Source organism: Neofelis nebulosa, chromosome 6 (assembly GCF_028018385.1).
Source record: "Neofelis nebulosa isolate mNeoNeb1 chromosome 6, mNeoNeb1.pri, whole genome shotgun sequence".
In the NCBI taxonomy this organism is placed as follows: Eukaryota; Metazoa; Chordata; class Mammalia; order Carnivora; family Felidae; genus Neofelis; species Neofelis nebulosa.
Window position 1 is genome coordinate 90,816,093 of NC_080787.1, and position 27,176 is coordinate 90,843,268.

The window sequence follows — 27,176 nt, forward strand, 5'->3', positions numbered from 1 at the left end:
GTAGGGTGTAGGAGTATGTGATAAAAGTTAAGTCCTACAGCCAGACAGGGATTTTGAGTGGGGCTGTCATTAGGAAAGCATTTGAAAGAAGAAGATTTGGGCAGAGGGCAGAGGAGGAGCTGTTTCTTAGCTCTCATTCTAATTGAGATCGAAGAGAGACTTGGGAAAGTAGGGCAGTCAGCTTGGATTAGAATAACAGCTTCTACTTATTAAGCTTCTACTTTGTGCCAGATACTGTGCTTGATATTAAGCATAATTGTACCTAAACCTCAAGACAACCTATGAGGTTTGTATCATCTCTATGTTACAGATAAAGGGCCTAAGGTTCAGAGAAACTAATACATTAGCCAAAGGTCACATGTTGAAGCTAAATTGCCACTTGACTGTGGATTATGGGACCCAGGATTTTAATCAGATGTATCTTTCTGCAGAGTCCTGAATATTAAAACTAAAACAAAGTTTTCAAAAGGCAGTTGTTAGAAATACACAGGTAACACATATTTATTTTAACGACAAATACTACTATGTAAATGAAATAAAAGTAATAGTCTTTTCCTTCCCTCTATAGTCATACCCTCTAACATAGCCATACTGACAAATTTGGAGTTCCTTTATTGCCTGTTCAAACATGTACAATGATATATGTACGTTATTCAAGGGGTTGTGTTCTGTCCCCGACTCTGCCAAGCCAGGTGTCCAGTTCTAGCACCCTGGTTGAGGATGCCTGTTCTATGCCACCTTTGCTGTGGTTGCTTTTGAAAAAACCCAAGGAAAGCAGATTCAAAAAAAAAAAAAAAAAAAAAAAAAAGACCTCCCTTGGCCTCTTGTTCTGTTCTGTAGCCTTTGCTCTGAGGGACTTTTTGCATTTCATTAACCCAGATAACTCTTGTGCAGTTTGAGTCATGTCTGTCAGCAGTGGAGTTGATAGAGAGCAGCTGGGCACCATTTCAGGTACTGTTACAACTTGGAAGATCTGAAAAAAAAAATTCATATCGGGAATATATTAAAAATTGAAACAAGCCACATAATAAAAAACAGACATGGAAAACAACTGGAATTTCTTTCAGTTTTTAGAGTGGCACTAAGAAATCTAGAAGCAAATTCGGAATTACACAAATTAAAAGATCTTTTTATTATTATGACCTGTGCTTTTTAGTTTTGAAATTTTATTGATTTATTGATTTTTTTTAAAATTTTTTTTCAACGTTTTTTATTTATTTTTGGGACAGAGAGAGACAGAGCATGAACGGGGGAGGGGCAGAGAGAGAGGGAGACACAGAATCGGAAGCAGGCTCCAGGCTCCGAGCCATCAGCCCAGAGCCTGACGCGGGGCTCGAACTCACGGACCGCGAGATCGTGACCTGGCTGAAGTCGGACGCTTAACCGACTGCGCCACCCAGGCGCCCCTGATTTATTTATTTAATATTTTAAGTAGGCCATGGCCAATGTGGGGCTTGAACTCATGACCCTGAATTCAAGAGTCACATACTCTACTGACTGAGCCAGCCAGATGTCCATAGTTTTGAAATTTTAGATATTCCACGAATGCATAAGCAGAATCCATTTACATTAAAATCAATTTTCTGATAGCCTTTTATATCTATAGCTGCACCTCAATTGAAAACAACAACAACAGGGGGACTGGGTGGTTCGGTCCATCAAGCATCTGACTTCGGCTCAAGTCATGATCTCGTGGTCTGTGAGTTTGAGCCACACGTTGGGCTCTGCGCTGACAGCTCAGAGCCTGGAGCCTGAGTTGGATTCTGTGTCTCCCTCTCTCTCTGCCCCTCCCCCACTCACATTCTGTCTCTCTCTCAAAAATAAATAGACATTAAAAAAATGTAAAACAACAACAGCAACAAAACCCCCGGAGACTAGTGTTCCTAATGTATCACTGCTTTTAACCAAAGAATACATAAGGGAGATAGAATTCTATTTCATTGTTATTATAGTATAGAAGTTTCACTAAGACCTTGCCTTATACAGGTAATATACTGAACACTTCATATATGTAGTGTCATCTAATATTCAAACAAGTTCATGAAGTGGGTACAATTATTGTCCCCATTTTTTAGATAAGAAAACTGAGTCAGAGAGAGGTTACATGTGTGTCCCAGTCACTTGCTAGTGTTTATAATCAAGCCCAGAATGGTTTGGTTACAAATTTGCCCTTAATCACCGTGGTTCACCAAACCAAGGATTATGTGACTTCAGATCGTGTTTTTAACCATTCCCAGAGTCCCTTAACTCCCAGTGGCACTAGCAGCAAGCTAGATCAACTCACTCACTAACCATGTTGCCAAATATACCGTATTGACCATTCACCATTAACAGTTTCTAAAAGAATGTTAGATTTCATTTATTCATGATAAAGCCAATTTCTGAAAGTGAAATCTTCTGAATGCTATTTAATATAGCAAATATAATTGTGTATGTTACACATTACATACTCCCAATGCCTTTAGGATATTTTGAATATTGTTTTTTATTGTCTCAAGTTGCAAGCATTGAAAATATTCTTTACATTTCTCAAATGATAAGAGAGTAATAATTTGGTGTTTCTAACGATTAAAATTTTAACTATAAAGGAAGCTAACAAAGACAATTCTATTCATTATAAGATCTCAGAACTCTCAAATGCAGTGATACAGAAATGATGAGCTCCAGAAAGAATAATAGATCATCAATTAATACCACCATTCAATATATATTAACTTAAAATGTGTAGAATTGTGAGGATGAAAAATAGATTTATCAAAACACAAAAATCGCTAAGAGATGAATGTTACTACATTGACAAAACAAAAAAAAAATCACATTTCTAAAATTAAAAAATTTAGTGTGAACTAAAATATTACCATAGAGAAGAGTGAGGGGTTTTTCCCACCCACTTTTTAATTTTATCTCTATGAAGTTAGCTAAACTGTACATTCTGAAGGCACCATCCCCTTAAGACTTCTATCACTTCTGATACCAGTTGCCAGTTAGAAGGGGTTCCTAAAACTATTCTCACATTCATTAATTCACTAGGAAGTCTCACAGAACTTGCTGAAAACTTTTATACTCATGGAAATGGCTTGTTACAGGTAAAGGAAACAAGTTGGAATCAGACAAGGAAAGAGACACATAGGACAGAATTGAGAAAGGGACCACATACAGATTTGCTGGCCATCCTGCCTCTGTGGGATCATAGCATTGTCTCCTAGCCACCCTAAGTGACAAAATGCAGAGGACTGCCAACCAGGGACACATACCCAAACTTTTGGTGTCCAAAGTTTTTATTGGGGCCCACTCACAGGTTGCCATTGTGATTGACTTTTCATCTCCAGCCTCTCCTAGAGGCCAGACTAATACCTTTAGTCTCCATTTCCTCTGGAGGTCAGAACTGATACAGTGTGGCCCAAACCACCATTGTAAATCCTGGTGTTAGACTGTCATTGGTCAAAGTTCCAACAAACAAAGACACTCCTGTCAAGCAGGATGTTCTAAGGGTCTGGTGATCACCTTCCAGAAGCCAAGGGAAAAGACCAGAGCTTCCTTTGGGTGAGGTTAATTCTTTGCTATATAGATGTATATACTTTTCTAAAAAGTGCGTTTCATCGTTGGTAACCGAAAAGGGGATATTCTCTTTATACCTGTTAAATCAAACTTGTTACAAGTGTATAAATTACACTTGTGTAAATTATGTGTAAACAAAAAAGTGGGTATCTTTTGTTTTTGTTTTTGGACAGGAAGCAAACCAGTGCATTTTTTTTTTATTTGGCAAGGTTTCATTTTATTTAATTTTTAAGCTTTCACTTGACATACTGATCATCCTGTTGACCTGATTTTCAGTAAGTTGGCCATTTGGGGAATTGGTTTGGGGGCAAATTGATTTTCAGTAAATAACTTAGTGGTTCTAGAACTCAAGTGAACATCAGAGTCACCTGGATGGCCTATCACAATGCACATCGCTGGGTTCCACTGTGAGTTTCTGTGTCAGTAGGTCTGGGCTGGAGCCCCCGCCATCCATACTCTAAAGTTCCCAGTGATGCTGATGTTGGCAGGCCAGGGGCCACATTTTGAGAACCCTTGGAACAGAGTGTGTGATACATGGCAGGTGAGAGGAATGAGGTCTGTCATTAAGATGAGGTAGAAAATATGCAGAGAAGTTAAGAGACAAAGTTGCTGCTTTCCATGTCTTGTTGGCAAGTTGGAAGTGCTCCACATTTCATGGTGGCAGTGAGACCCCAGATCGAGAGACTGAGTTCAGTGAGTGAGCCTCAACACAGCCACCCCAGAGAACAACCGTGGGATTAAGTGGGACTCTGTGCGTGAGGTGTGCGATGCCATTTGTGTGTTACTCTGTTTAGACAGAGTGATTTGCAGTGGCTTTTTGTAGACGCATTTCAAAAACCAAAATCAATCTTTAATTTATGGGATGTATTTCTTTCCTAGTCTCTCTAGAACTTTTCTTGTTTCCTTGCTTTTTAAGTTCCATAACTCCCCATCCCTCCCTTTCTCTCCCATCTCAGGCGATGTTCAGTCTCTGTATGGTGGAAAGTGGAGCTGACGAGGTCAGTTTACATGGTGTGACCAGCCTTGGCTTAAAGCAGGCCCTGGAGTTTGCATACACAGGACAGGTATGGTACCACATGTCATCTGAAAGGTTTAACATTTTAACTCCAGCCAACCAGAGGGGATTATCCTTGAAGTATGAGATTTGGGTGTTTTTCTTGTTTTTCATTTTGATGTTTAAAACAAAAGTTTCACGTCTCCTTAATTTTATAACTAAAATGATGGAAAGGTAAGTAAAGCAATTTGATTTTAAATAGGACCCAAGGAGCATAATATTTTAATCTGAGCTCAGTGGCTTGCTGGTGTAATTTTAAAATACCCTAAAGAACTGTCATATGGGAATGAGTTTGCAAAATAACTTGAGTTGTTATTACTGAAGCTCTATTACTTAATCATGACTTTATTGGCTTAAAAAAATGTAAAGCCCTGAGAAGCCATGTATAACATCTTGGCACCCTGTCCTCCACACATATCTCAGATTCAGGGTCTCAAGTAATAGATTATAATGTGATGGTTTGAAAGCCAAAATTGTTCATCATTAAAATTGTCATAGAGTTTACAGGTATTTCCAGAGAACATCCATTTTCTTTTTTTTAATGAAAGAGTAATGATGAGAACTAATAGAATGTGAGTCAGTGTGTGACTATCAGAGAAAATCAAAATAAGACTGCATAAAGACTGTATGAATCTAGGTCTGAAGCATCATCGTTCTTTACTAGTTTTATGTTACTGAAACAATTATTAGAACACACAAAAACCTTCCTTTTGAAATTATTTTTAATTGAGATATAACTGACATATAACATTGTATTAGTTTTAGGTATAGAACATAATAGTTTGATACATGTCCTACCAAAGTTTAGTTAACATCCCTCACCACACATAGTTACAAATATTTTTTTCTTGTGGTGAGGACTTTTAAAATCTATTTTCTTAGCATCTTTCAAATATACAACAGTATTGTTAACTATGGTCACCATGCTGTATGTTACATCCCCAGGACTTATTTATCTAAACCTAGAAGTTTGTACCTTTGACCCTCTTCACCCATTTTACCTACCTCCAACCCCCCATTTTCATTTGAGAACCACTCAAAATCAATCCACACACTGACTGGATGTTTATCCTCTTTTATAAAGTTGGGTTGTTTAATTCCATTTTATTTAACGTATGTTTAGTATCCTCTATGCTGAAATAAGGAGGCCCACACCCTGGTGAGGAAGAGAGCCATACACGTAATCACATGTCCTCATTGTGTTGGGAGATATAATAGAAGCAGAATACAGGAGATAGTACAGACAAAAAGGAGGATGTGATTATCTGGAGCCATCAGTACAAACTTTCACAGAGAAGGTGGTATTTGAGTCTTGAAGAATGTTGGGAGTTCACTTTTCTGCTAAATTTTCCTCTTTAGAGGCTTATTAAACTGTATGATATTATCCACTTTCTTTTCTAGAGCTAGTAGAGTTTGAGGTATGTTTCATAGAATAATTGAGGCAAAGTCTGGCAGCTGAAATAAAAATAGTGGGTAGAAAGGGAAAAAAATCATCCATCAAGTAGCAGGTGCAAAGGGAAATAGAAAGGAAGTGGATCACAAATTCAGGGTTCAGCCCAGCCAGATTTCATGCCTTAGGAAATTCAGGTGGACAGTTATTGTTCACAGATTTGCCAAAACAGATTCCCAGTGAGCTGAGTCAATAATGTGTTATATGATTTTTGGTTTACAGATGTAAAGACAGATAGCCAGCTCTAAATTGTGTCTTGTGTAGATTTCTCTCTTCACATCTGAGATACAGTCACACCCGCATTTGCCCATCCCTAAAGTACTATTGATAACCCGTAGCTCATACTTTGCTGGTATGCAGTGGGAATGAAATAGTAAATCTTGTGTGTTTTTTTAATAAAACTACCCAAGTAAGTAGTTTTTGTACTTAGTTGCATTAATAACGAAAAAGTTTAAGCTCAGAAGCTATGGGCTGCAAAGCATTTAAATCATTAGTAAACAGAAGGGCACAAAAATTGCTATAAAGGCTGAGTTAAAACATGCATGCAGATATAAGTGGCTGTCTTATTGTTTGCTTTTGATTGCCTTGTAGTTTCTTTCACATTATATAGAGAGATAGATAGTGCCTGTGGCATAAAGGATTTATGAAACATGAACTTTATGAAGGGGGCTTTTTGAAGAGGAAGAAAACTGCTTGGGAAGAAGTTTGCAATCATATTCATCAGTTAGGAGTCATATGCTCATATTCCACTTTTATGAGGAGAAAGGAAAGCCAATAACTGCTTAAAAAAAAAAAAAAAGCAAGCCCTAGGGCCAGACCCAGAGTTGCATTTATTCTGCCCAGTGACCTGTTTCTGATGTGTCCACCCACAGAGCGGCAGCCAGCCTGCAGCATATAGCAGTAACTCATCTGTTCAGATTGTGTGCTGAGGGACAGGAAGTGGGCTGGCATTTCATGGAGCATCTTCTGCAAGAACAAGGACACTACCCTAGGCACTTTATGTGTGCTGTTTGAATTCATCTTCTAGACAGGTCTGCAGAATGCAATGATCCATCGTGAAGATGATGGGCCCGGGAAGGTGCAGGGAATGACTGAAATCACTCTCCCAGTGAATACAGACTCAGTGAGTCAAGTCAGTCTTCTTAATTTCAAATCCATTGTTCTTTCTTAATGTCCTAGGTCACTGAGGAAAGGTTAAGTCATATTTGTTCCACTTTGGACATTTTAGAGAGTGACCTGCTCTCATCCTGGGGGCCTTTGCAACACTCAGTTCATGAGGGCTCCAAGTTGCTGCACTGGTAATATGATTACTCTTTGCTGCACAGTGGACATTGATATAGTCTTTCTTGGACAACATCCATGGTACTTTGTTTTCTTAAACACCAAAAATGACATTATAATAAGTCTGTTTTCCGTTTAAGATGTGAACAGAGATAATGGCAGAACGTGAAATTGCAGTGTGCTTGGGAAATGCAGAAAGCTGCTTTCTCTTACTATGGAATCAAAGTTAACATTAAGCAAAGAGTTTGGCACATGGAAGCAGGAGTAAAAGCATAGTTCTTCCGCTTCTTGTTTTTTTACTATTGTGGATATTTGCTAATCTATTGTCTTTTAGTCATCATATAGATTTGTAAAAATGAGGGTTAACATTGAACTTCTCTACCGATAGCTATTTTTACTGGCAGTTGATTATACCTTTAGTCAGTGGTAGTAGGCATAGTATAAAATATAAGTATTTTAAGTGTCTGAAAATTGTTGCTGTCTTGGGAGGTACATTGGAAGTAGAGTGGGTGTGATGAATGAATGCCGCCACGTGTGACAAGACGTGTGCATGTTCCTCCTACATACTGCTCTAAAGCATAGCCTTCTCAAACTTGGTCACAGATTTCATCCAGAAATTTTAAAGAAAGGGCAAACTTTTCCCCTAATGCTAAAACATCCTCTGAAAATGCATGCACTTTTCTTATTAAGAAGCCTTACATAGGGCTGAGCAAGCACACATTCTGCCTTCCCACTGATGAGAGATGCACGCCCTTCTTGGGGCACAGCTTGTGCTGAGGCTGGGATGCATTGCAACCCTTGTGGGTGTCTGCACAGCTATATAGAGCAGAAGCAGCCATGAGGGGCAAAGGAGCCAGGCTGCTCTCTAGGTCCTGTTCTGGGCTGGCACTGGGAGTGAGGTCAGAAGCAAATGGTGTGATGTAAACTGTCACTGGGCAGATCTGCCTTAGCGGGGAAAGGACAAAGTAAACCTAAGAAAACACAAAGTCTCACTTAATTTGGTGGGAGAGACTACCCGTTACCTTGGCCTCCCTTAGTCTGCTCACTTTCCAGCTCTGGCCAGGAATTCATTTGTGTTTCAGATCAGGGAGGAAGAAGAGACAAAAAGGGATTCTGATGGGGACATTGCCTGGGAGGAGGATTCCCAGTCCTAACTAGACAAGAGGTCAGCCACTCAAGAGTCAGCAGGTGTTGCTAAGAAAGCCCAGAAGATAGTGAGGAGCAGTTAACACCAAGACCTTTCTGTAAAGAGAAGAGCCCTGCTTCTGGAAGGACTTTCAGCCTCAAAGGTCCTAGAATAGGCCCCTAGGAATTTGAGTAACTAAGGACAAAATAGGAAGCAAACAGTGCTGAGAACCACAATAAAGTTCACTGTGGCGCACTCTGGCTCTGGTGGTGTTAAGGAAGAGAGGCTGTATGCCAAGTACTGTGCTAAATACCTTCCTTAGATTGGACCAAGGGGTTAAGCCTAATTAGCTTCCCCTGACTTTCCAGAGAACTGTCCTCTCGTTCTGTTCCTTGTAGCTTTGAGAGAGAAACTATGTACTCAATGATAGTGGCATTTGTAGTTTCCTTTAAAATTCCCCACCTCCAGGTACTCCCAGCTTTGTCAGCCATGAACCAGCCATGTCATATCTGGGCATCTGAAGAGAAAGGACTCTTTGGTATCCATATGCCCTTGCTTTTCTCTTTATCATTTGGTAACTCCAGCCTTGGCTCTTCATCACATGGAAGAACCCATGTCCTTGGGACTCCCATCCTAATTACCTTCCTCTTATCCAGAGAATGCTTTAGTACAATCTTCACAAGGAGATTTTGTGTAACCATTAATATTAATATTTTAAAGTCTTTGGAAATATAGTAAAGTATGATACTCTATTAAGTGAAAAAAACGTTTTAGCCATAATTGTGGTTATGTAAAAATTTTCATGCACCAGAAATTGTAAACTCAAGGAAACTATCCCTTAATATTCATGCTCTGTGCAGCAAGGTTTTTCTTCCTGATTCTGATTTGATTCCTTAATAGGTTCACATTATTATTTTTTTTTATGTGGCACTGATATGGCATACACTGTAGCATTCCATTTTGGTGATCATCGAAACTGTATTTATTCTCCACAGCCGAATATTTTCCTCTAGACCTGAGCACTTAGACCCAGCAGCAGACTGACAGGAGTCTTAATTGGAACTGCTTCTCATGGACCATCCCTTCAGGGATATATGTGTCACCTTCCACACAAAAAGTCCCCATAAGATTTGCTTATAAACATAACCTGGTTGAACTAAATGGTAGCACATGAACAAATCTGGGAGAAATTTTTCTTAAATGCATCACTGGGGAGCCATGTTCAAGGCTTTTCAGTGATTTAAATATTTTAGCTGTAGAATCCTTTCTTCGCCTAGCAGTATCTACAGAAACCTGGCAAGCAAAAAGCCCCTAGAGCCCTTGTACCATGCCCCAGGCTTTGGAGGCCACAGTCCTAAATCCACATTCTGAGGAAGAATATTTTGAATTGTGCAGAAAGTGATCCTTTTCTCCTTCCCTTAATTCCTGTCAGAGCTGTGCCAGAGTCCACACTGGAAGGTTTGAGAGTGAAATGAAGGAAGTTTGAATGTCATCAGTGATTTTTGCTTCCTTGGATCCTTTGAAATTCTGCATTATTTGCCTTTGGAGAGATTTTCTGTTTTATCAGTGGGTCATTGAAACATACACACAAGCAGGTGTGTCCCCTTTCCGGCTTATTGTTTCAGGGTGAAGATGTTACCTGTTCCTGTTCATGGTTTCACAGGAAGCAATCAACTGACTTGACAGACAAGAACCATATGCCAAATGGAATTTTCATGGCTTCCTAAGTTGTTAAGTAAAACAATAAACCTTGACATGTTTTGGTGGTCAAAAGTGGTAAGGACAGGTTGGGGACCTAATCTTCTCTTGTGAAAAAAATGAAAAGTGAGATTTCAAAAGTCTGTGTCCTGACTGACCCCCAGAAGCTTACTTTTCTCAGCTGAGGACCAAGAACCCAAGCACTCCCTGGCCTGGAGGCCCATCTGTTCTTTAAAGGGAACAGTTGATTCACACAAAGTGAAGTCATATGGGAGGACCTCCTCCATGTAGAGCAGGACCAGTTCTAATTAACAGTCTCTACTTCATGCCAGCCTGTTCTCCCGTATTTGTGCCGTCTGGTCAGAATGTACTCAGGCGTAGTTTATACTGCAGGAATTATAAAGCCATTTGCTCAGCATATCCACATCTAAAATATCTCTGTGTAATGAAGTATAATTGCCACACACTTCTGAGATCTGCTTTCATTTGGTAATAAAACTGATACTTTGATTTTTTTTTTTTAAGTTTCCAGACTCTTCCTTAATAATTTGCAAGTTTGGGTTTCCGAGGTGTCCCATAATCACTCTGCAAAAACAGAATGGCTCCCTAACCAATGCAAAATTTGATTCAGATGTTAAGACTGGTAATGCCACACACGTGCCAAGAGGATATAAAAAGGTTTATTACTCACATAATGAGGCCTTCTGGGGAGAGCAGGGTGGCTCTTAAGCAGGCCCAAGATGGCTTCAGAGGGCGTGTAGGGGGTGATTGGCCTTGACTTTTGTTGTGGTTAGGGGTTGGGGCTGGAGGATTCTCCACTCAGGCAGGAGCTCATGTGGTTTGAACTCCTACCAGCACCAAGGAAGAGAGCACTCAATCTTTCCTGAACTTTTCCCCAGGTGCGGGGCAAACAGGAAAGAGAGAGGGCTGGGGCTTGAAAGCTGTCAGTAGGCAAACATCAGAAATGGAGTCAGACCTCAGTTACATTAGTCTAGCATTCTACTTGAGTGAGAGTCACATTTTATTTTTTAAAAATTTTAAAGTGTTTGTTTACTTATTTTTGAGAGAGAGGGAGCATGAGCAGGGGAGGGTCAGACAGTGTGAGAGAGAATCCCAAGCAGGCTCTGCGCTGTCAGCTCAGAGCCCCGAGCAGGGCTCGAACCCAAGAATAGTGAGATCATGACCGTAGCAGAAAGCAAGGGTTGGACGCTTAACTGAGCCATCCAGGCACCCCGAGAGTCCCATTTTAGGCATAGATATTTTCCTTTGAGACATTATGAAACTCAGTCAGTTAGGAAAACAAAATGTGTTTAAACAATATGCCAATAGTGTATTTGATCTTTCTTGGCATTAATTCCGTGCTGAGGAACCCATTTGTGGGCCACGGTGCTTGAACTTGTGTAGAGAACGTGCATAGTGAGAACATGATTAGGGTCTCTGGATATCTGAGATAGCATTAGATGACAAGGATGAGTGTGGCCCCTTTGTGTTTTAATCTTCTCTGTATTATATACTCAATTCAAATGAGCTGGATTTGTTGCCTGTCTTTACTCTCCTTCCAATTCTACCTCCCACCCTCCCTCTACTGCCAGTATAAGGAATGGAAAGAAGTATTTCCTGTATGCTCTTGATAATGGCTCTGTTGTCATAAGTGGGGCAATAAACAGTCAGTCCTTTTCTAGCCAATGTCCTCTAGAGTAGAATCGGCTAATATCCAGCAACTTAAAATAGTAGGTCAACCCACTTAGTTAATTCAGGGTAGATTTTGCACTTCTATGCACTTGTTTCTTTTGGATGTTTTGGCATCCAAATCGTTGCCAAACATTTTACATTTTATGGTGTTCATTTCATATTTTTCCTTTGCTGTGGTGGATGAGCAGTAACTCTTGTTTTAGAATATTTCTAAGCAGAAATCAAAGCAGAATTTCGAAACAGTGTTCTTTCTTGATCATTGGAATTTGTGAACATTGGCGGCACTCTGAATCCTCCCCTAAGGAAATCCTACCCTTCCTTTAGGTGCTCCATCAAGTCAGCTGTGAGTGGAGGGAGGTTAACAGTTTATTTCATGGAGGAACTTGATTAGCTTATTAATTTTCATAAGAAGATGTCAGCCTATCGATGACCTTTTAAAGTACATCAGCTTTTCCCCTGATTCAGCAAAAGAGCATAATTACACTCCAGCCTCAGCCTGGTTTCTGGGACAACTCTTACTAAAGGTTCATTTGGGAGAAATTATATTCATAATGGGTTTCCAGAAGATACACAGTCTGTCTATCAGGCTTGGTGGTTCTCAACCTCATCTGTCAGGCCTTAATATAAAAAGACAGCATTGAATGTCTTAGGTTATCCTGAAATGAAATTCTTAGACAGTATAACTTACCTACATAAATTACTCTACATATCAATAAGAAATCTTAACCATCTATGAAGAATAAATAGAGAGAAAGTGTAACAACAATAATATGTTCAGTATATATATGCTGGGGCAGAACTCTTTCAGAAAATATAATGAAACGATTTTCTAAAATAGTAAAATTACATACAAAACAAAACAGGAGACTTTTCTTGGCTTTTATTGTGGTAGCACTCCTGGAAAATTCAGTTTATCTTGATACCAAACAAAAAACAAATTGTGCTTATATGTAAAACAGAGCTAGATTCTGGGCTCAGACTTTTATAAATAAGTTTTTCACTTCTGTGCACGTCCAGCAGGCCATTCAGATGTGCAGGACATAGGGCATTTTTGTGGTTGGTGACTGCCCTGTACATTGCATGACATCTAGCATCCTTGGCCACCACCCAGTAAATGCCAATAGTGTCCCTTCTACTGGGACAACCAAAAATACCTGCACAAATTTCTCTGCTGTTCCCTAGAAGGTTAAGAACCACTGATCAGCTGTTCTAAATTTTATACCTGGATCAAGGTAGATAATCAGAAAATCGAATGTCTGAGTTTTAAAGAATCTCTTCATTAACTTTTAATTCTTATGCAAAATACATTTAAAAATTTTTTTTAAACATTTATTCATTTTTGGTAGATAGAGTGTGAGCAGGGGAGGGGCAGAGAGAGAGGGAGACACAGAATCTGAAGCAGGCTCCAGGCTCTGAGCTGTCAGCACAGAGCCTGATGCAGGGCTCGAACCCACAGAACCATGAGATCATGACCTGAGCTGAAGTTGGACGCTTAATTGACTGAGCCACCCAGGCGCCACATGATAAAATATATTTTTGATGGTATTAACAGTAGCAACAGGTAAGTCTTCCAATGACACTCTTAATGTCTGCAGGGAAATTTCCATTAGATCTCAGGGCCTGGAGAAGCTAGCATTCACTTTAGTATTTGTATCTTTTTTTCTCATATTAGGTTACATTTCTTTTTTAGTTTGATGCTAGAAAGCTTAGAGCCATGTTTGTGACCTACTTTCAATAGTTATAAGGGTATAAAAACACATGTATGTATACCCCTCCTTTCCTGATCTCATATTACTTTTTGTTTCCTGTTTTCTCTTAGGTTGAGTGGCTTATGTTCCTAATTTTTAAATGCTTGTATTGATGCCTCAGATCCTATTTATAAATAAATAAATAAATAAATAAATAAATAAATAAATAAATAAATAGGGTAAGTGAAGAGATTGGGAACCTCCGAAGTCTTTGAAATCCCGGAGGTACTCTAATGTTTTTTGTGGGCACGAATAAAGTGGTAACACACCCTATTAGTCCTGCTTTTGAAAATGAAGTGTCTGCAAATTCCCAAGTTGTTCCATAAATAAACCATTCCACTTGCTTTCTAAAGTTTTTTCCATCCTTGTTTTCAGCACTAAAAATAGGGCATATCGTTTTTCATCTTTTAAAATAAAAAAAAAAAAAATCACCCAAGGGGTGCCTGGGTGGCTCAGTCAGTTAAGCATCTAGCTTCAGTTTAGGTCATAATCTCACCGTTTATGAATTCCAGCCCCGTGTCAGGGTCCCTGTCTGCACAGCGCATGCTTGGGATTCTCTGCCCCCCTCCCTTGCCCCTCCCTTTCTCTCACTCTGCTTCTCTCTCTCTCTCTCAAAATAAACATTTTAATTTTTTTTAACGTTTATTTAGTATTGAGAGACAGAGACAGAGCATGAGTATGGGGGGGGGGGCAGAGAGAGGAGGAGACATGGAATCTGAGGCTCCAGGCTCCAAGCTGTCAGCACAGAGCCCCATGTGGGGCTCGAACTCACAAACTGCGAGATCATGACCTGAGCCTAAGTTGGACGCTTAACCGACTGAGCCACCCAGGCACCCCATAAAATAAAAATTTTTTAAAAATCACCCAAAATGTTTACATGAACCTAAATAGGAATAAAAATGAAAAATAATATTCACTAAATAGGAATAAAAATGAAAAATAATATTCATCCAAATTCTGTTCACCCAAAACCTAACTTATTTACACATTATATGTTGTTTCCCTGGTTTATTTTTCTTTTTCTGGCCTTTACCCATATGCCTAAGTAGTTTTATATAGATTTTTGTGACTATAATTTACTTAATTTTTTCTCTGGAATTAGATAAAAGTACATTTATCCATAAATGCTGCCTTATTGTAATCTAGTTTTTTCATTCATTTGGATTATTTTAAATAAATTCACAGACCTAGAATTACTTGGTCAAAAGGAGAAAAGTATTTTTTGTGAGAACTGCCTTCTGAAGGAGTTTTGCAATGGCTGCTGTTGGACAACAAGCTTTCTAAACTTTTCCCCTTAAAATAGAATACTTGAGCCCTCTGCTGGAAGCATTTAGTATTTGTATCCAGTAGAACCACGTTGAAGTTTTACAATTCCAAATGTAGGATGTTTAAAAAGAAAACAACCTGGTAGCAAAAATATATAGTCTCTGTGGTTGATTTCAAGATAAAAAACAACTGGCCAACCAGAAGTTTTGAGAAGATTTATATTATGAATACATTTTCCATTTGAATAGAATAATGACGCAGACATTCAAATGAAGGACTAATCTGAACACTCTGAATGTCCTAAGTTAACTTGTGAGTATTTTATTTCTTTTGCACACTTCATTAAAAGCATCCATTTAGGGGCGCCTGGGTGGCGCAGTCGGTTAAGCGTCCGACTTCAGCCAGGTCACGATCTCGCGGTCCGTGAGTTCAAGCCCCGCGTCAGGCTCTGGGCTGATGGCTCGGAGCCTGGAGCCTGTTTCCGATTCTGTGTCTCCCTCTCTCTCTGCCCCTCCCCCGTTCATGCTCTGTCTCTCTCTGTCCCAAAAATAAATAAATAAACGTTGAAAAAAAAAAAAGCATCCATTTATAGTTTATTTTCAAATTGAGAGCCACTAACTCATCAAATACTTAATGAGCACCTACTTTGTGTTAAGAACTTACTAGATGCTAGGGATGCACTGAAGAAAAAAAAAATACATGATGAATGCTTTCTCAGAGTGGATTGAATAGTGGTTAGAAATGCCACATCAGCACACCATTGCATTATTGGAAATGGATTACTAGGGGCCTAAAATATTTGGAACATAGTGAAGTGCCTGGGGATGTTTGATGCTCCAAAAGTTATAATAGGAGAATGAATAATTGAGCCTTCATAGAGTACTACCTGAAAAATAACAGGCTAATTTGCATTTTGCTTTGCGGGGAGAAAAATAATACCTATATGATCTATGGTAATTGAATAGATACAGCTCTTGAAAAATCGATCATAGCCTTGCATGAATCTGTCAGGGTAGAAACAGTTTGGCACAGCCCAAAGAATATAGCCACTGACCTTAGGGGGAACCAAGCCTGATTCCAGTCTGTGGCAACTTTGGAGAATTATCTAGTGCATCCTACTGTAAGTATCAGCTCTGTAGTTGCTGGGGAAAGTTACCATTTCACTTCAAATCCACGATTCCAAATCTTGGATGGAAACTCATCTTTGCCAGACAGTGCTAATTGGTTTCCAAGTTAATTTGCTTTCCTCTTCTTCCTGGTGCTTTTCTCATTTCTTCTCTCTTCTCAAACCCTGCCCACCCCTCACCCCATTACCCTACTTCCAGTATACCAAGCACAAGGAAAACTCACCTTCCTTTGTGAAGATAGGTGCAGACAGGAAGATCGGCATCTTTTCACCATCAAATCCCCAGTCCCCTGTTCCTGTGCACTTGTTCTGTGTATTTCTGTCTTCCATGGTGGAAGAGGTATCCTTGCTCTGTCAAAAATTAACCTCTCCACATAAGCTCTGGATCATATTCCCTCTGTTCCTCTCAGGCTTCACTCCCGAAAGTGTCTGTCTCTTCTGTCGTCACTTTCTCCTTCTCCGTTGGAACATCCCCACAAGCGTATAAACATGCTCTATTGCTCATGTTTCAAATTCCCTTTCTTGTTCATATATTCCCCTTCAGCTACTACTTGTTTCTCTACTTGCCTTCACAGAAGAACTTATGAAAAATGTTGTATGCACTTACATTTACTCATTTTCACTCATTTTTTCACTCATCAAGTCTAGAGACTTCCATCATTCCACTGAAATTGCTTTTGACAGTCACAGGTATTGCCAAGCCAATTACATAATGTCACCATGTCATCTCAGCTTCATTCAGTGCAGTCAACCTGCCTCTCCATTGAAGGCTTTTCTCTCTTGGCTTTTGTGACACCACATTCTGTGCCCCTTAGGTACCCTCCCCATCATTCCCTTCCAGATGACTGCTTGCTCCTTTCCCTCTATAGGTTCTGAATTCCTCATGTGTCAGGTTCCTCCTATTTAGTTTAACTGGTTTCCTTTGTGTTGTCATCCAGAGCCACAATATTTTATATAATATTATACTATTGGCTCCCAGTCCCCACTTATACTGCAGACCAGGGATTGGAATACTCTCTCTGTGAAGTGCCTGAAAGTAAAGAATTCGTCTCTGCAGGCCAGATAAAGCTCTGTTGCAACTACTCAACCCTGCTCTGTAGCATGAAAACAGCCAGAGACAAATATGTAAATGAATGTGCTATGTTCCAGTAGATGGAATGGCTGTGTTCTGATAAAATGAATTTTTTTCGGATACTGAAATTTGAATTTCATATCTTTTTCACATAATGCAATACAGGCACATTTCATTTTTTGTGCTTCGCTTTGTTGCACTTTGCAGCTTTGTTTTTTCAGCAATTGAAGGTCTGTGGCAAGTCTGTGTCCAGCAAGTCTCTTGGTGCCATTTTCCCAACAGTGTTTGCTCACTTTGTGTCTCTGTGTCACATTTCGATAATTCTTGCAACATTTCAAACTTCTTCACGACTATTTTATTTGTTATGGTGATCTGTGATCAATGATCTTCGGTGTGTTGTAATTGTTTTGGGGTGTCATGAACTGCATCCATAGAAAATGGGAAACTTAATGGATAAGTGTTGTGTATGTTCTGACTGCTCCGCTGACTGGCCATTCCTCTGTCTTTCTCCTTGTCCTTGAGCCTCCTTATATTGAAATTAAACTAGTTCATCTCCCTACATTGGCCTCTAAGTGTTCAAGTAATAGGAAGAATCTCAAGCTAGAAATGATTAAGCTTAGTAAGTAAGGCATATTGAAAGCCAAGATAGGCCAAAGGCTAGGCCTCTTGCATCAAACAATTATCTAAATTGTGTTTTGTCTTGAAAGAAATTGGAAGTGCTATTCCAGTGAAAAACACATGAGTGGTAACAAAGCAAAACAGCCTAATTGCTGATGTGGAGAAGATTTTAGTGGTCTGGAGAGATGATCAGACCAGCTACAACATCCCCTAAAGCCAAAGTCTAATCCAGAGCAAGCCCTTAACTCTCTTCAGTTCTATGAAGGCCAGGAGAGGTGAGGAAGCTGCAGAATAAAAGTTCAAAGCTAGCAGAGGTTTGTTCAAGTGGTTTAAGAAAAGAAGCCATCTTCATAACATGAAAGTTCAAGTTGAAGTAATATGTGCTGATGTAGAAGCTGCAGCAAGTTATCCAGGAGATCTAGCTAAGATAATTAAGGTGGAAACAGTGAGTAACAGATTTTCAATGCAGTTTTATATTGGAAGAAGATGCCATCTAGGATTTTCATAGCTAGAAAGGAGAGGTCAATGCCTGGCTTTAAAACTTCAAAGGACATGCTAACTCTTTTGTTAGGGGCTGATTCAGCTGGTGGATTTAAGTTGAAGCCAGTGCTCAATTTAACATTCTGAAAATCCTAGGGCCCTTAAGAATGATGCTAAATCCACTCTTCCTGTGCTGTGTACCTGGAACAACAAAGCCTGGATGACAACACATCTGTTTGCAGCATAGTTACCTGAACATTTTAAGTCCACTGTTGAGACGTAATGCTCAGAAAAAAAGATTCCTTTCAAAGTATTATTGACCATTGACAATGTACCTGGTCACCAAGAGCTCTGATAGAGATGTGCAGTGAGATGAATCTTGTTTTCATGCCTCCTAACACAACACAACATCTATTCTGCAGTCCATGGATGCAGGGGTAATTTCAACTTTTAAGTTTTATTATTTTAGAAATACATTTCATTAAGGCTCTGGCTGCCATAGATAGTGATTCCTCTGATGGATCTGGGAAAGTAAATTGAAAAGCTTCTGGAAAGGATTCAACATTCTAGATGCCATGAAAAACATTCATGATTCATGGGAAGAGATCAAAATATCAACTTTAACAGGAGTATGGAAGAAGCTGACTCCAGCCCTCGTGGATGACTTGGTGGGCTTGAAGACTCCAGTGGAAGAAATAGCTGCAGCTGTGGTGAAAATAGCAAGAGAACTAGAATTAGAAGTGGAGCCTGAAGATGGGACTGCACTGCTGCAAGCTCATGATCAAACTTGAGTGGATGAGGAGCTGCTTCTCATGGATGGGGAAGGAAAGTTGTTTCTTGAAATGGAATCTACTCCTGGTGAAGATGCTGTGAAGATTGTTGAAATAACAACAAAGGCTTTAGAATATTACACGCACTTAGTTGATAAAGCTATGGCAACATTTGAGAGGATTGACTCCAATTTTGAAAGAAATTCTGCTGGGGGTAAAATGCTATCAAGCAGCATCAGATGCTACAGAAAAATCATTCATGAAACGAAGAATCCATTGATGTAGCAAACTTTGTCTTATTATAAGAAATTGCTATAGCCACACCAGCCTTTAGCAACGACCACCTAATTGGTCATCAGCCATAAACATCAAGGTAAGACCGCCACCAGAAAAAAAGATTATGACTTGCCGGTCTCCTCAGACAATGGTTAGCATTTTTTAATGGTTAGCATTTTTTAACAGTATTTTAATTTTTTTTTTATTTTTAAAAAAACTAAAATTTTTTTCAGATTAAATCTTTATTATTTTTTTACTTTTTATTTATTATATATTATTATTTTTAATATAGTGTATTTTCATATTGGCTTACATACAACACCCAGTGCTCATCCCAACAAGTGCCCTCCTCAATGCCCATCACCCACTTTCCCCTCTCCCCCCAACCTCATCAACCATCAGTTTTTTCTCTGTATTTAAGAGTCTCTTATGGTTTGCCTCCCTGCCTCTCTGTTTGTAACTTTTTTTCCCCCTTTCCCTTCCCCTCTGATGTTCTGTTAAGTTTCTTAAGATCCACATATGAGTGAAAACATGATATCTTTCTCTGACTGACTTATTTCACTTAGCATAATACCCTCCAGTTCCATCCATGTTGCTGCAAATGGCGTGATTTTATCCTTTCTCATTGCTAAGTAGTATCCCATTGTATGTTTAAACCACATATTCTTTATCTATTCATCAGTTGATGGACATTTAGGCTTTTTCCATAATTTGGCAGTTTTTGAAAGTGCTGCTGTAGATACTGGGGTGCATGTGCCCCTACGAATCAGCACTCCTTTATCCTTTGGATAAATTCCTAGCATTGCTATTGCTGGGTCATAGAGTAGTTCTATTTTTAACTTTTTGAGGAACCACCACACTGTTTTTTAGAGCGGCTGCACCAGTTTGCATTCCTACCAACAGTGCAAGAGGTTCCCATTTCTTCACATCCTCGCCAGCATCCATAGTTTCCTGATTTATTCATTTTAGCCACTCTGAGCGGTGTGAGGTGGTATCTCTGTGTGGCTTTGATTTGTATTTCCCTGATGATGAGTGATGTTGAGCATCATTTCATGTGTCTGTTGGCCATCTGGATGTCTTCTATGGATAAGTGTCTATGTCTTCTGCCCATTTCTTCATTGGATTATTTGTTTTTCGGGTGTGGATTTTGGTGATACTATATTAAAAAATGTTTAATGTTTATTTTTGAGAGAGAGACAGAGTGGGAGTGGGGGAGGGGCAGAGAGAGAGGGAGATACAGAATCCAAAGCAGGCTCCAGTCTCTGAGCTGTCAGCACAGAGCCCAATGTGAGGCTTGAACTCATGAACTGTGAGATCATGACCTGAGCTGAAGTCAGAAGCTTCAGGAGCTTCAGGAGCTGAAGTCAGGAGCCACCTAGGCACCCCAACAGTAAAGTATTTTTAAATTAAGGTATGTACATTGCTTTTTAGACATAATGCTACTACACGGTTAACAGACCACAGTATGTTGTGAACATAACTTTTATATGCACTGGCAAATCAAAAAATTCATTTGGCTTGTTTTATTGCAATATTCGCTTTATTGTGGTATGAACATACAGTACCTCTGAGGTATGCCAGTATCAAACTTTTGTTTTTTCCCAACTATTTTAAAAAGTTAAAACCATTCTTAGATATTAGTAACCCCAAAACTGAAATATTTAGAAATAAATCTAACAAAATATGAACAAAATCTATATGAGGAAAATTATAAAACTCTGACAGAAGAAATCAAAAGAACCAAATGGAGAGATATTCTGTGTTCATGTTCATGCTGATGTTCATGAGTAGGAAGACTCCTGTTGTTAAGATGTCAGTTCTTCCCAATTTCCTAATTTGACCTATAGATTCACTGTAATCATAATCCTAGCAAGTTATCTTGTGGGTATCAACAAAGGGATTCCAAAGTTTATACGGAGAGGCAAAAGACCAAGGATGACTAACAAAATATTGAAGCAGAAGAACAAAGTTGGAAGACTGGCATTACCTGACTTCAAGAGTTACTCTAAAGGTACTGTAATCAAAACAGTGTGGTAGTGGTGAAAGAATAGCCACACAGATCAATAGAACAGAATAGAGAACCCAGAAGTAGACTCACATAAGTGTGGTCAACTGGTCTTTGACAAAGAAACAAAGATAATATAACGGATAAAAGATAGTCTTTTAAACAAATGGTGACGGAACAATTAGACATCCACATGCAAAAAAAAAAAAAAAAATGAATCTAGACAAAGACTTTACATTCTTCACCAAAGGTAATTCACAATGAATCACCAACCCTAAATGTAAAATGCGAAACTGTAAAACTGCTAGAAGGTAATAGGAGACACTCAGATAACTTAGGGTGTAGTAATGACTTTTTAGATATAGCACCAGAGGCATGACCCATGAAGGAAAGAATGGATAAATTTAACTTCATTGAAATTAAAAACTGTACTGCAAAAGTCAATGTCAAGAGAATGACAATATGAGCCACGAACTGGGAGAACATTACAAAACTAAACATGTTCTTACCATACAATCCAGCAATCACACTTCTTGGTATTTACCCAGAGGAGTTGAAAACTTAATGTCCACACAAAATCCTGCACATGGATGTTTATAGCAGCTTTATTCTTAATTGCCAAAAGCTGGAAGCAAGCAAGGTGTCCGTCAGCAGGTCAATGGATAAACTATAGTAAATCCAGACAATGGAATATGATCCAGTGCTAAGAAAAAATGAGCTATCAAGCCATGAAAAGACATAGAGGAAACTTAAACATAAACATATTAGTAACTGAAAATAGCGAATCTGAAAAGGTTGCATAATTTGGGAGGCCAGTTGCAGTTGACCCTTGAATAAAGTGAGGGTTACGGGCACCGTCTCCTTCCTCATGCAGTTGACAATCATGTAGAACTTTTCACTTCCACAAAACATAACTACTAATAGCCTAATGTTGACCAGAAGCCTTTCCCATAGTATAAACACAAATTCTATATATGTATTTTATACTATAATATTACAATAAAGTGATATAGAGAAAAGAATGCTATTAAGCAAATCATGAGAGTATACATTATAATACTATACTATATTTATCAAAAAAATTCCACATATAAGTGGACCTATGCAGTTCAAACACCTGTTGTTCAAAGGTCAACTGCATATGACATCCTGGAAAAGGAAAAACTATGGAGTAAAAAGATCAGTGGTTTTCAGGGGCTGGGGGGTGGGAAGGGAGGAATAGGGTGGAGTACAGAGGATTTTTAGGGCAGTAAAAAAACTTTGATACTATAATGGTGGTTAGATGTCATTATACGTTTATCCAAACCTAACATCTGGAGTGAACATAATGTAAGCTGTGGACTTTGGGTGATGAGAATGTATTAATGTAGGTTAATCAGTTGTAACTACTGTATCACTCTGGTGGGAGATGTTGATAATGGGGGAGGTTATGCATGTGTTGGGGGCAGGAGGTATAAGAGACTTTGTGTACTTTCTGCTCAATTTGTTGTGAATTTAAAAGTGCTCTCAAAAAGAAATTTTATTAGAAAAAATAAAACTAAATTTTGAAAAATGCAAGTAGAAAAGTTTTTCTTAAACTATTTTTAGCTCATAGGTCATACAAAAATATGTGATTGGAAAAAAATTTGGTATGGGGCTTGTAGCTTGTCAACTAAACTCATATCTTTCCGTATTTCGATATCTCCATTTGGATGACTAATAGGCATTACAAACTTAACATATCCCGAAATGAAACTGGTGATCCTTCCTCCAAACCTTTCTCCCCTTGTTTTTCTCTTGCCAATCGGTAGCCCTGCAGTCTACCCCGATGGCCAAAACCTAGACTATGAGCACCATGCAACAAGGGAACTTGTTTGTTTTGTTTATAATCATATCCACAGTTCCTAGAAAGGTGCCTGGAATATTGTAAACACTCAGAAAAGGTTTGCTAATTGAATGGGTGAATTTCTCTGCCCTCAGTTTCTTCATTTGGCATGTGGGCGTGATATTTACCTTGCAGGAGTGATGAGTGGGAAAGGGTGTGAGAAGGAAAGAAAACCTATGAAATTACCTCACAAGGTACCCGGTACATGGTGGGCAGTATACAAACTGGCAATAGGGGATAATTATTTGTGAAGTAGATTTATTTTTTTTATGGAATTGAATAAAAAATACCAGGCATTATTCTAAGAATTTTACTTGGGTTATCTCATTTTATCCTTATGAAGACTTTATGCAAGTAAGTAGTAGTCATCTCCCATTTTTTGTACAACAGTGCTAAAAACAAACCTGTTAATGACTTGCCCACATTCCTACAGTGGACCCTACAGCCATAGTTTACCTCCATTCTTCATAAAGCAAATACAAGGGATTTCCCAAATGAAACTGGATATGAATGATATTTTTCATGTGAAAAATAGAAATATTTTTCTATGAAATGAGGCATTCACAGTGAAGAGCTCTTTTAGCATACTGTGGCCACCACTGTTTTGGCATGAATTACCCCATAGCATAATCATCTCCTCGGGTTCTTTGTTTTTATTTGTGCTTGAGTACCTAGCAGTGACAAAGTAGTAGCCAACTATAAGTGAACATTGGAATTAGCCCTATTCATTCTTGCAGAGCCCTTCCATCTTTGGATGTCAGCATTTTTTAGTAATTTTTTTTCTTGTTTGGTCATATTAGCATTGTAAGAAACTAGCTCTGTGTGGAGAAGCCCAGCTTCACTAATAAAGCTCTGTGGGATGAACCCTCCCATGTTCATCACACTTGAAAGAACACTGGTTATAAAAGTAAGTCTTAATAATTAATTCGGCTTTTCTTATAACCTGTAATGACTTTCATGTTTCATTATATTTAATAGCTGGGACTGCTTATTTCTCTTAGAAACTATCAAAAATTTGTTCTGCTTTTTCAAATAATTGGGCCATATTTTTCTAGGTAATGCAAGTATGTATAATTTAACTTTACATTTTGTTAAATAATATATTTTATTAATTTAAACATAATGAAGAAAACTATGTTGGAAATGACTGTCTGACAGACCTATTGATCTCAGAGCTTTGAAATGCCAGGATCATGCTAATGGAGAAGGAGCCAAAAGAAAGGGATGGGGGTTGTTCATACACTATAAAAGAACCAAGTTTTTTCATATGAAGAATTATTTCACAAGTTCGGTGAAATGAATTGTCTTCAGCCAAGTACTCCTACAGCCCTGTGTGCCTACCCCTGTTGTAGCATTAATTACACCACAGCTTCATAATTCCTTTTGATTTTTTTCTTCTGTCTCTCCTCGAGCACCTAGCTGGAGTATTTCATCTGTCATCCTGTGGCATGTCCTAAAATAGGAAAGGAAGAACTAGTCCCAGCAGCAACATCTATAGACAGAAACATCCTCTAAATTGCATTAATGGTCCTAAGTGAAATTTTTGCAGACAAGGCAGCATGTAGTTTTCCTGGCAGTGGAGTCTTAGTGTCCTTATTTATTTTTAGGTTTCTTCTCAGCATCCTGGAGAAGGGCGTGCTTCTGTAACCTGCCTGTAACCTTAGAAATTTCAAATTAACCAGATGAGGATGTATAAACTTAGGAAGAAAAATTATAGAATCTCAAAGCAATTTCCACACTTTTCTTTTTTTACTAGGATATTTTTATTATTTTACCTTTGTGGCTTTTAACATTCTTGAAAAATATCATGAAAATCAGCTTTGTTTTCTCTCTTTTCGTATTCCAATACATGGAAAAGAATACATGGATTCTTTTTTTTCTATAAATTGAAGATAAATTAGTATTTTTAAAAGTTTAATATTGAGATCCTTTAGAAATTTGTATAAGTGTACTGGTATATTTGGAGGAAAGCCACCTGACAAAATTTGTAACATAAAGACTTAATAATCAAATCACAAATTCATTATATACCTCACCCAACCCATAGGTTACCTTTACTTAAACATATGATTACAACTGTTAGTTGAAATGTCTGTTGTGTCCTTTTATTTAATTCCTTCAATTAGATAATCCTTATTAAGGATTAGCATCTGACCAGGCTCCTCCATAGAGGCTTTTGACATTTTTTAACATTTTCCTCAGGAACTATATTGTTTAAGCCTGCGAATTTCTTTAATAAGTAAATCTAGAGTGCTCTTCTAGCATGTTCAATAGCAACGAACATGAAATAGGATAGGTGAAACTAAGGTATACACACATAACTCACTCAGGGCTAAAACGGTTACATGCAAAGGAAACAGACAATAGCTAACATTTATCGCAGATTAACCATAAATAGATACTGTGCTAAGAGCCATGACCTGTGCTCTGGTTGCCTGTATGATATCCATTTCCTTTTTTTCTTTCTAGAGAATTCCAATTTGATTTGGAACAATAGTGCGTGTAACCATAAAGAGTCCTGTTTCCCAGGTTCTTTTCCACTATGGGTAGCCGCATGACCTCGTCCTGACAAATGAAATGGAAATGGAAGTCTATGTAGCAGAGTTTGTAGGAGATCTGTTGTTTCCCGGTAAATAATGACAGACTCAACTGGCACTTGGTTTTTGTTTTTGCCCTCTTTTCTTTATGCTTTGACTGCAAATGCAATGCCTGGAGGTATAGTAGCCATTTTGTGACCCTGAAACTATGGCCTACGATTGGCCAAATAGAATACAAGTAGTCTGGCTTGGTGGTACTCCAAGCTGCCTAATCCATTTTATGAGAAATGTAAGTCACATACTTGTTTTGAGCCCTTTTGTTGACACACAGCCACACACAGTTATAATGATACATATGCATTTTCTCAGTCCTTAAAACAATCTTTGGGTATAAATATTTATTTTCATGTATTGATGAGGACACTGAGGCACACAAAATTGAGTAGTTTTCCTGATCTCATTCTGCCAGCAAGTGTAGGAGCCAGGCTTTGAAGTCAGGCAGTGTGACCTAGAGCCATGGACTTCGTTCACTATACATCAGTATACATCTCTGGTAGTTTGGAGTCCCAGGAGATTAATCCCAGCTGGAGGCTGGGGTGGGGGAAGACCTTGCAAACTTTGTATAGGAAATGAACTTAGAATCTTGAATGAGTAGAATTTTGAAATAGGGAGACTGAAGAAGTTAGGAGGGCATTCGAGGTGGAGGAAAAAATGCTGCCTCAGTGTGGAGAGCAGTGGGCTGTTGGCTGTAGTAAAGGGACCATAGGCTGCATCAGTGGAAATACATTTTTAAAAGAAGGTTGTGGCCACATCATGATAGTTTCCAAATACAAGGACAAAAAGTTTGAACTGTATCCATAAATTGGGACCTAATTTGTGGAGATCTGCTGAATTCTAATTAGTATTCAGATCGAGCACGGCAGCAAAAATTTATGAACAATTACCCAAATAATAGAGACATATAGAAAGTAGAATTCATAGGTTTTATTATCCTTCCTTGAATTATTTTGTTCATTTCTAAAAATAAACTTAAGGTGTCAATTACAGACGTGCAATATGTGAGCAATTTAGAAAATAATTTTGCTTTAAACATAGGCGCCACCTGGTGGATAAAAAATCCTTAGTCTAACGGCTTTGAAACAAAACCTAAATTGATGGCAATTTCACATAGCTAGATCTTATTCTGTCTATAAGAAGTCTTTTGAAAAGCTTTATGCAAAGGATTTCATTTATGCGTCTTAAATATTTGATCATTTGAAAGTTATCTGCACTATTGTATTCAATTTACTTGATGGTTTAGATATTCAAAATCATAATAAGTTATCATGTCTCTATACTACATAGGAAAAAAAAAATCCGAAAGAGACAAAGCATAAAAAAGAGAAAAATGTGCTCCCTTATCCTTATAAATAGTATTAAGACCATCTAATTTGCAATTGTTTGGATGCTTGCAAAAATGCTTATGCTGCTGTGTGCACAGTTATATGTTTTGTAGAGACCTTGTCTGGCTTTAATGTGTTCGACTCTTCAGGCTACTCTATCAATAAATCTAGAA

General features: G+C 38.5%; 1 protein-coding gene and 1 long non-coding RNA gene across 16 annotated transcripts in view; one reads left to right on the forward strand and one right to left on the reverse strand.

Annotated features, from left to right (window-relative positions):
* Positions 1–27,176, forward strand: part of KLHL32 (kelch like family member 32) — a 241,027-nt gene that overhangs the window by 92,035 nt on the left and 121,816 nt on the right. For all 14 annotated transcript variants that reach the window (XM_058734760.1, XM_058734766.1, XM_058734767.1 and 11 more), the window contains one exon: positions 4,515–4,622. In XM_058734760.1, the coding sequence (XP_058590743.1) occupies positions 4,515–4,622 (108 nt within the window). The remainder of the gene's footprint in view (positions 1–4,514; positions 4,623–27,176) is intronic.
* Positions 597–16,696, reverse strand: LOC131514582 (uncharacterized). Of its 2 annotated transcripts, none has more exons than XR_009263140.1 (2): positions 16,607–16,696; positions 597–973 (listed from the first exon to the last, which is right to left on the reverse strand). It is a non-coding gene; the product is annotated as an uncharacterized LOC131514582 (long non-coding RNA). The 2 variants fall into 2 exon arrangements; XR_009263141.1 differs by lacking the exon at positions 16,607–16,696 and adding an exon at positions 16,224–16,313.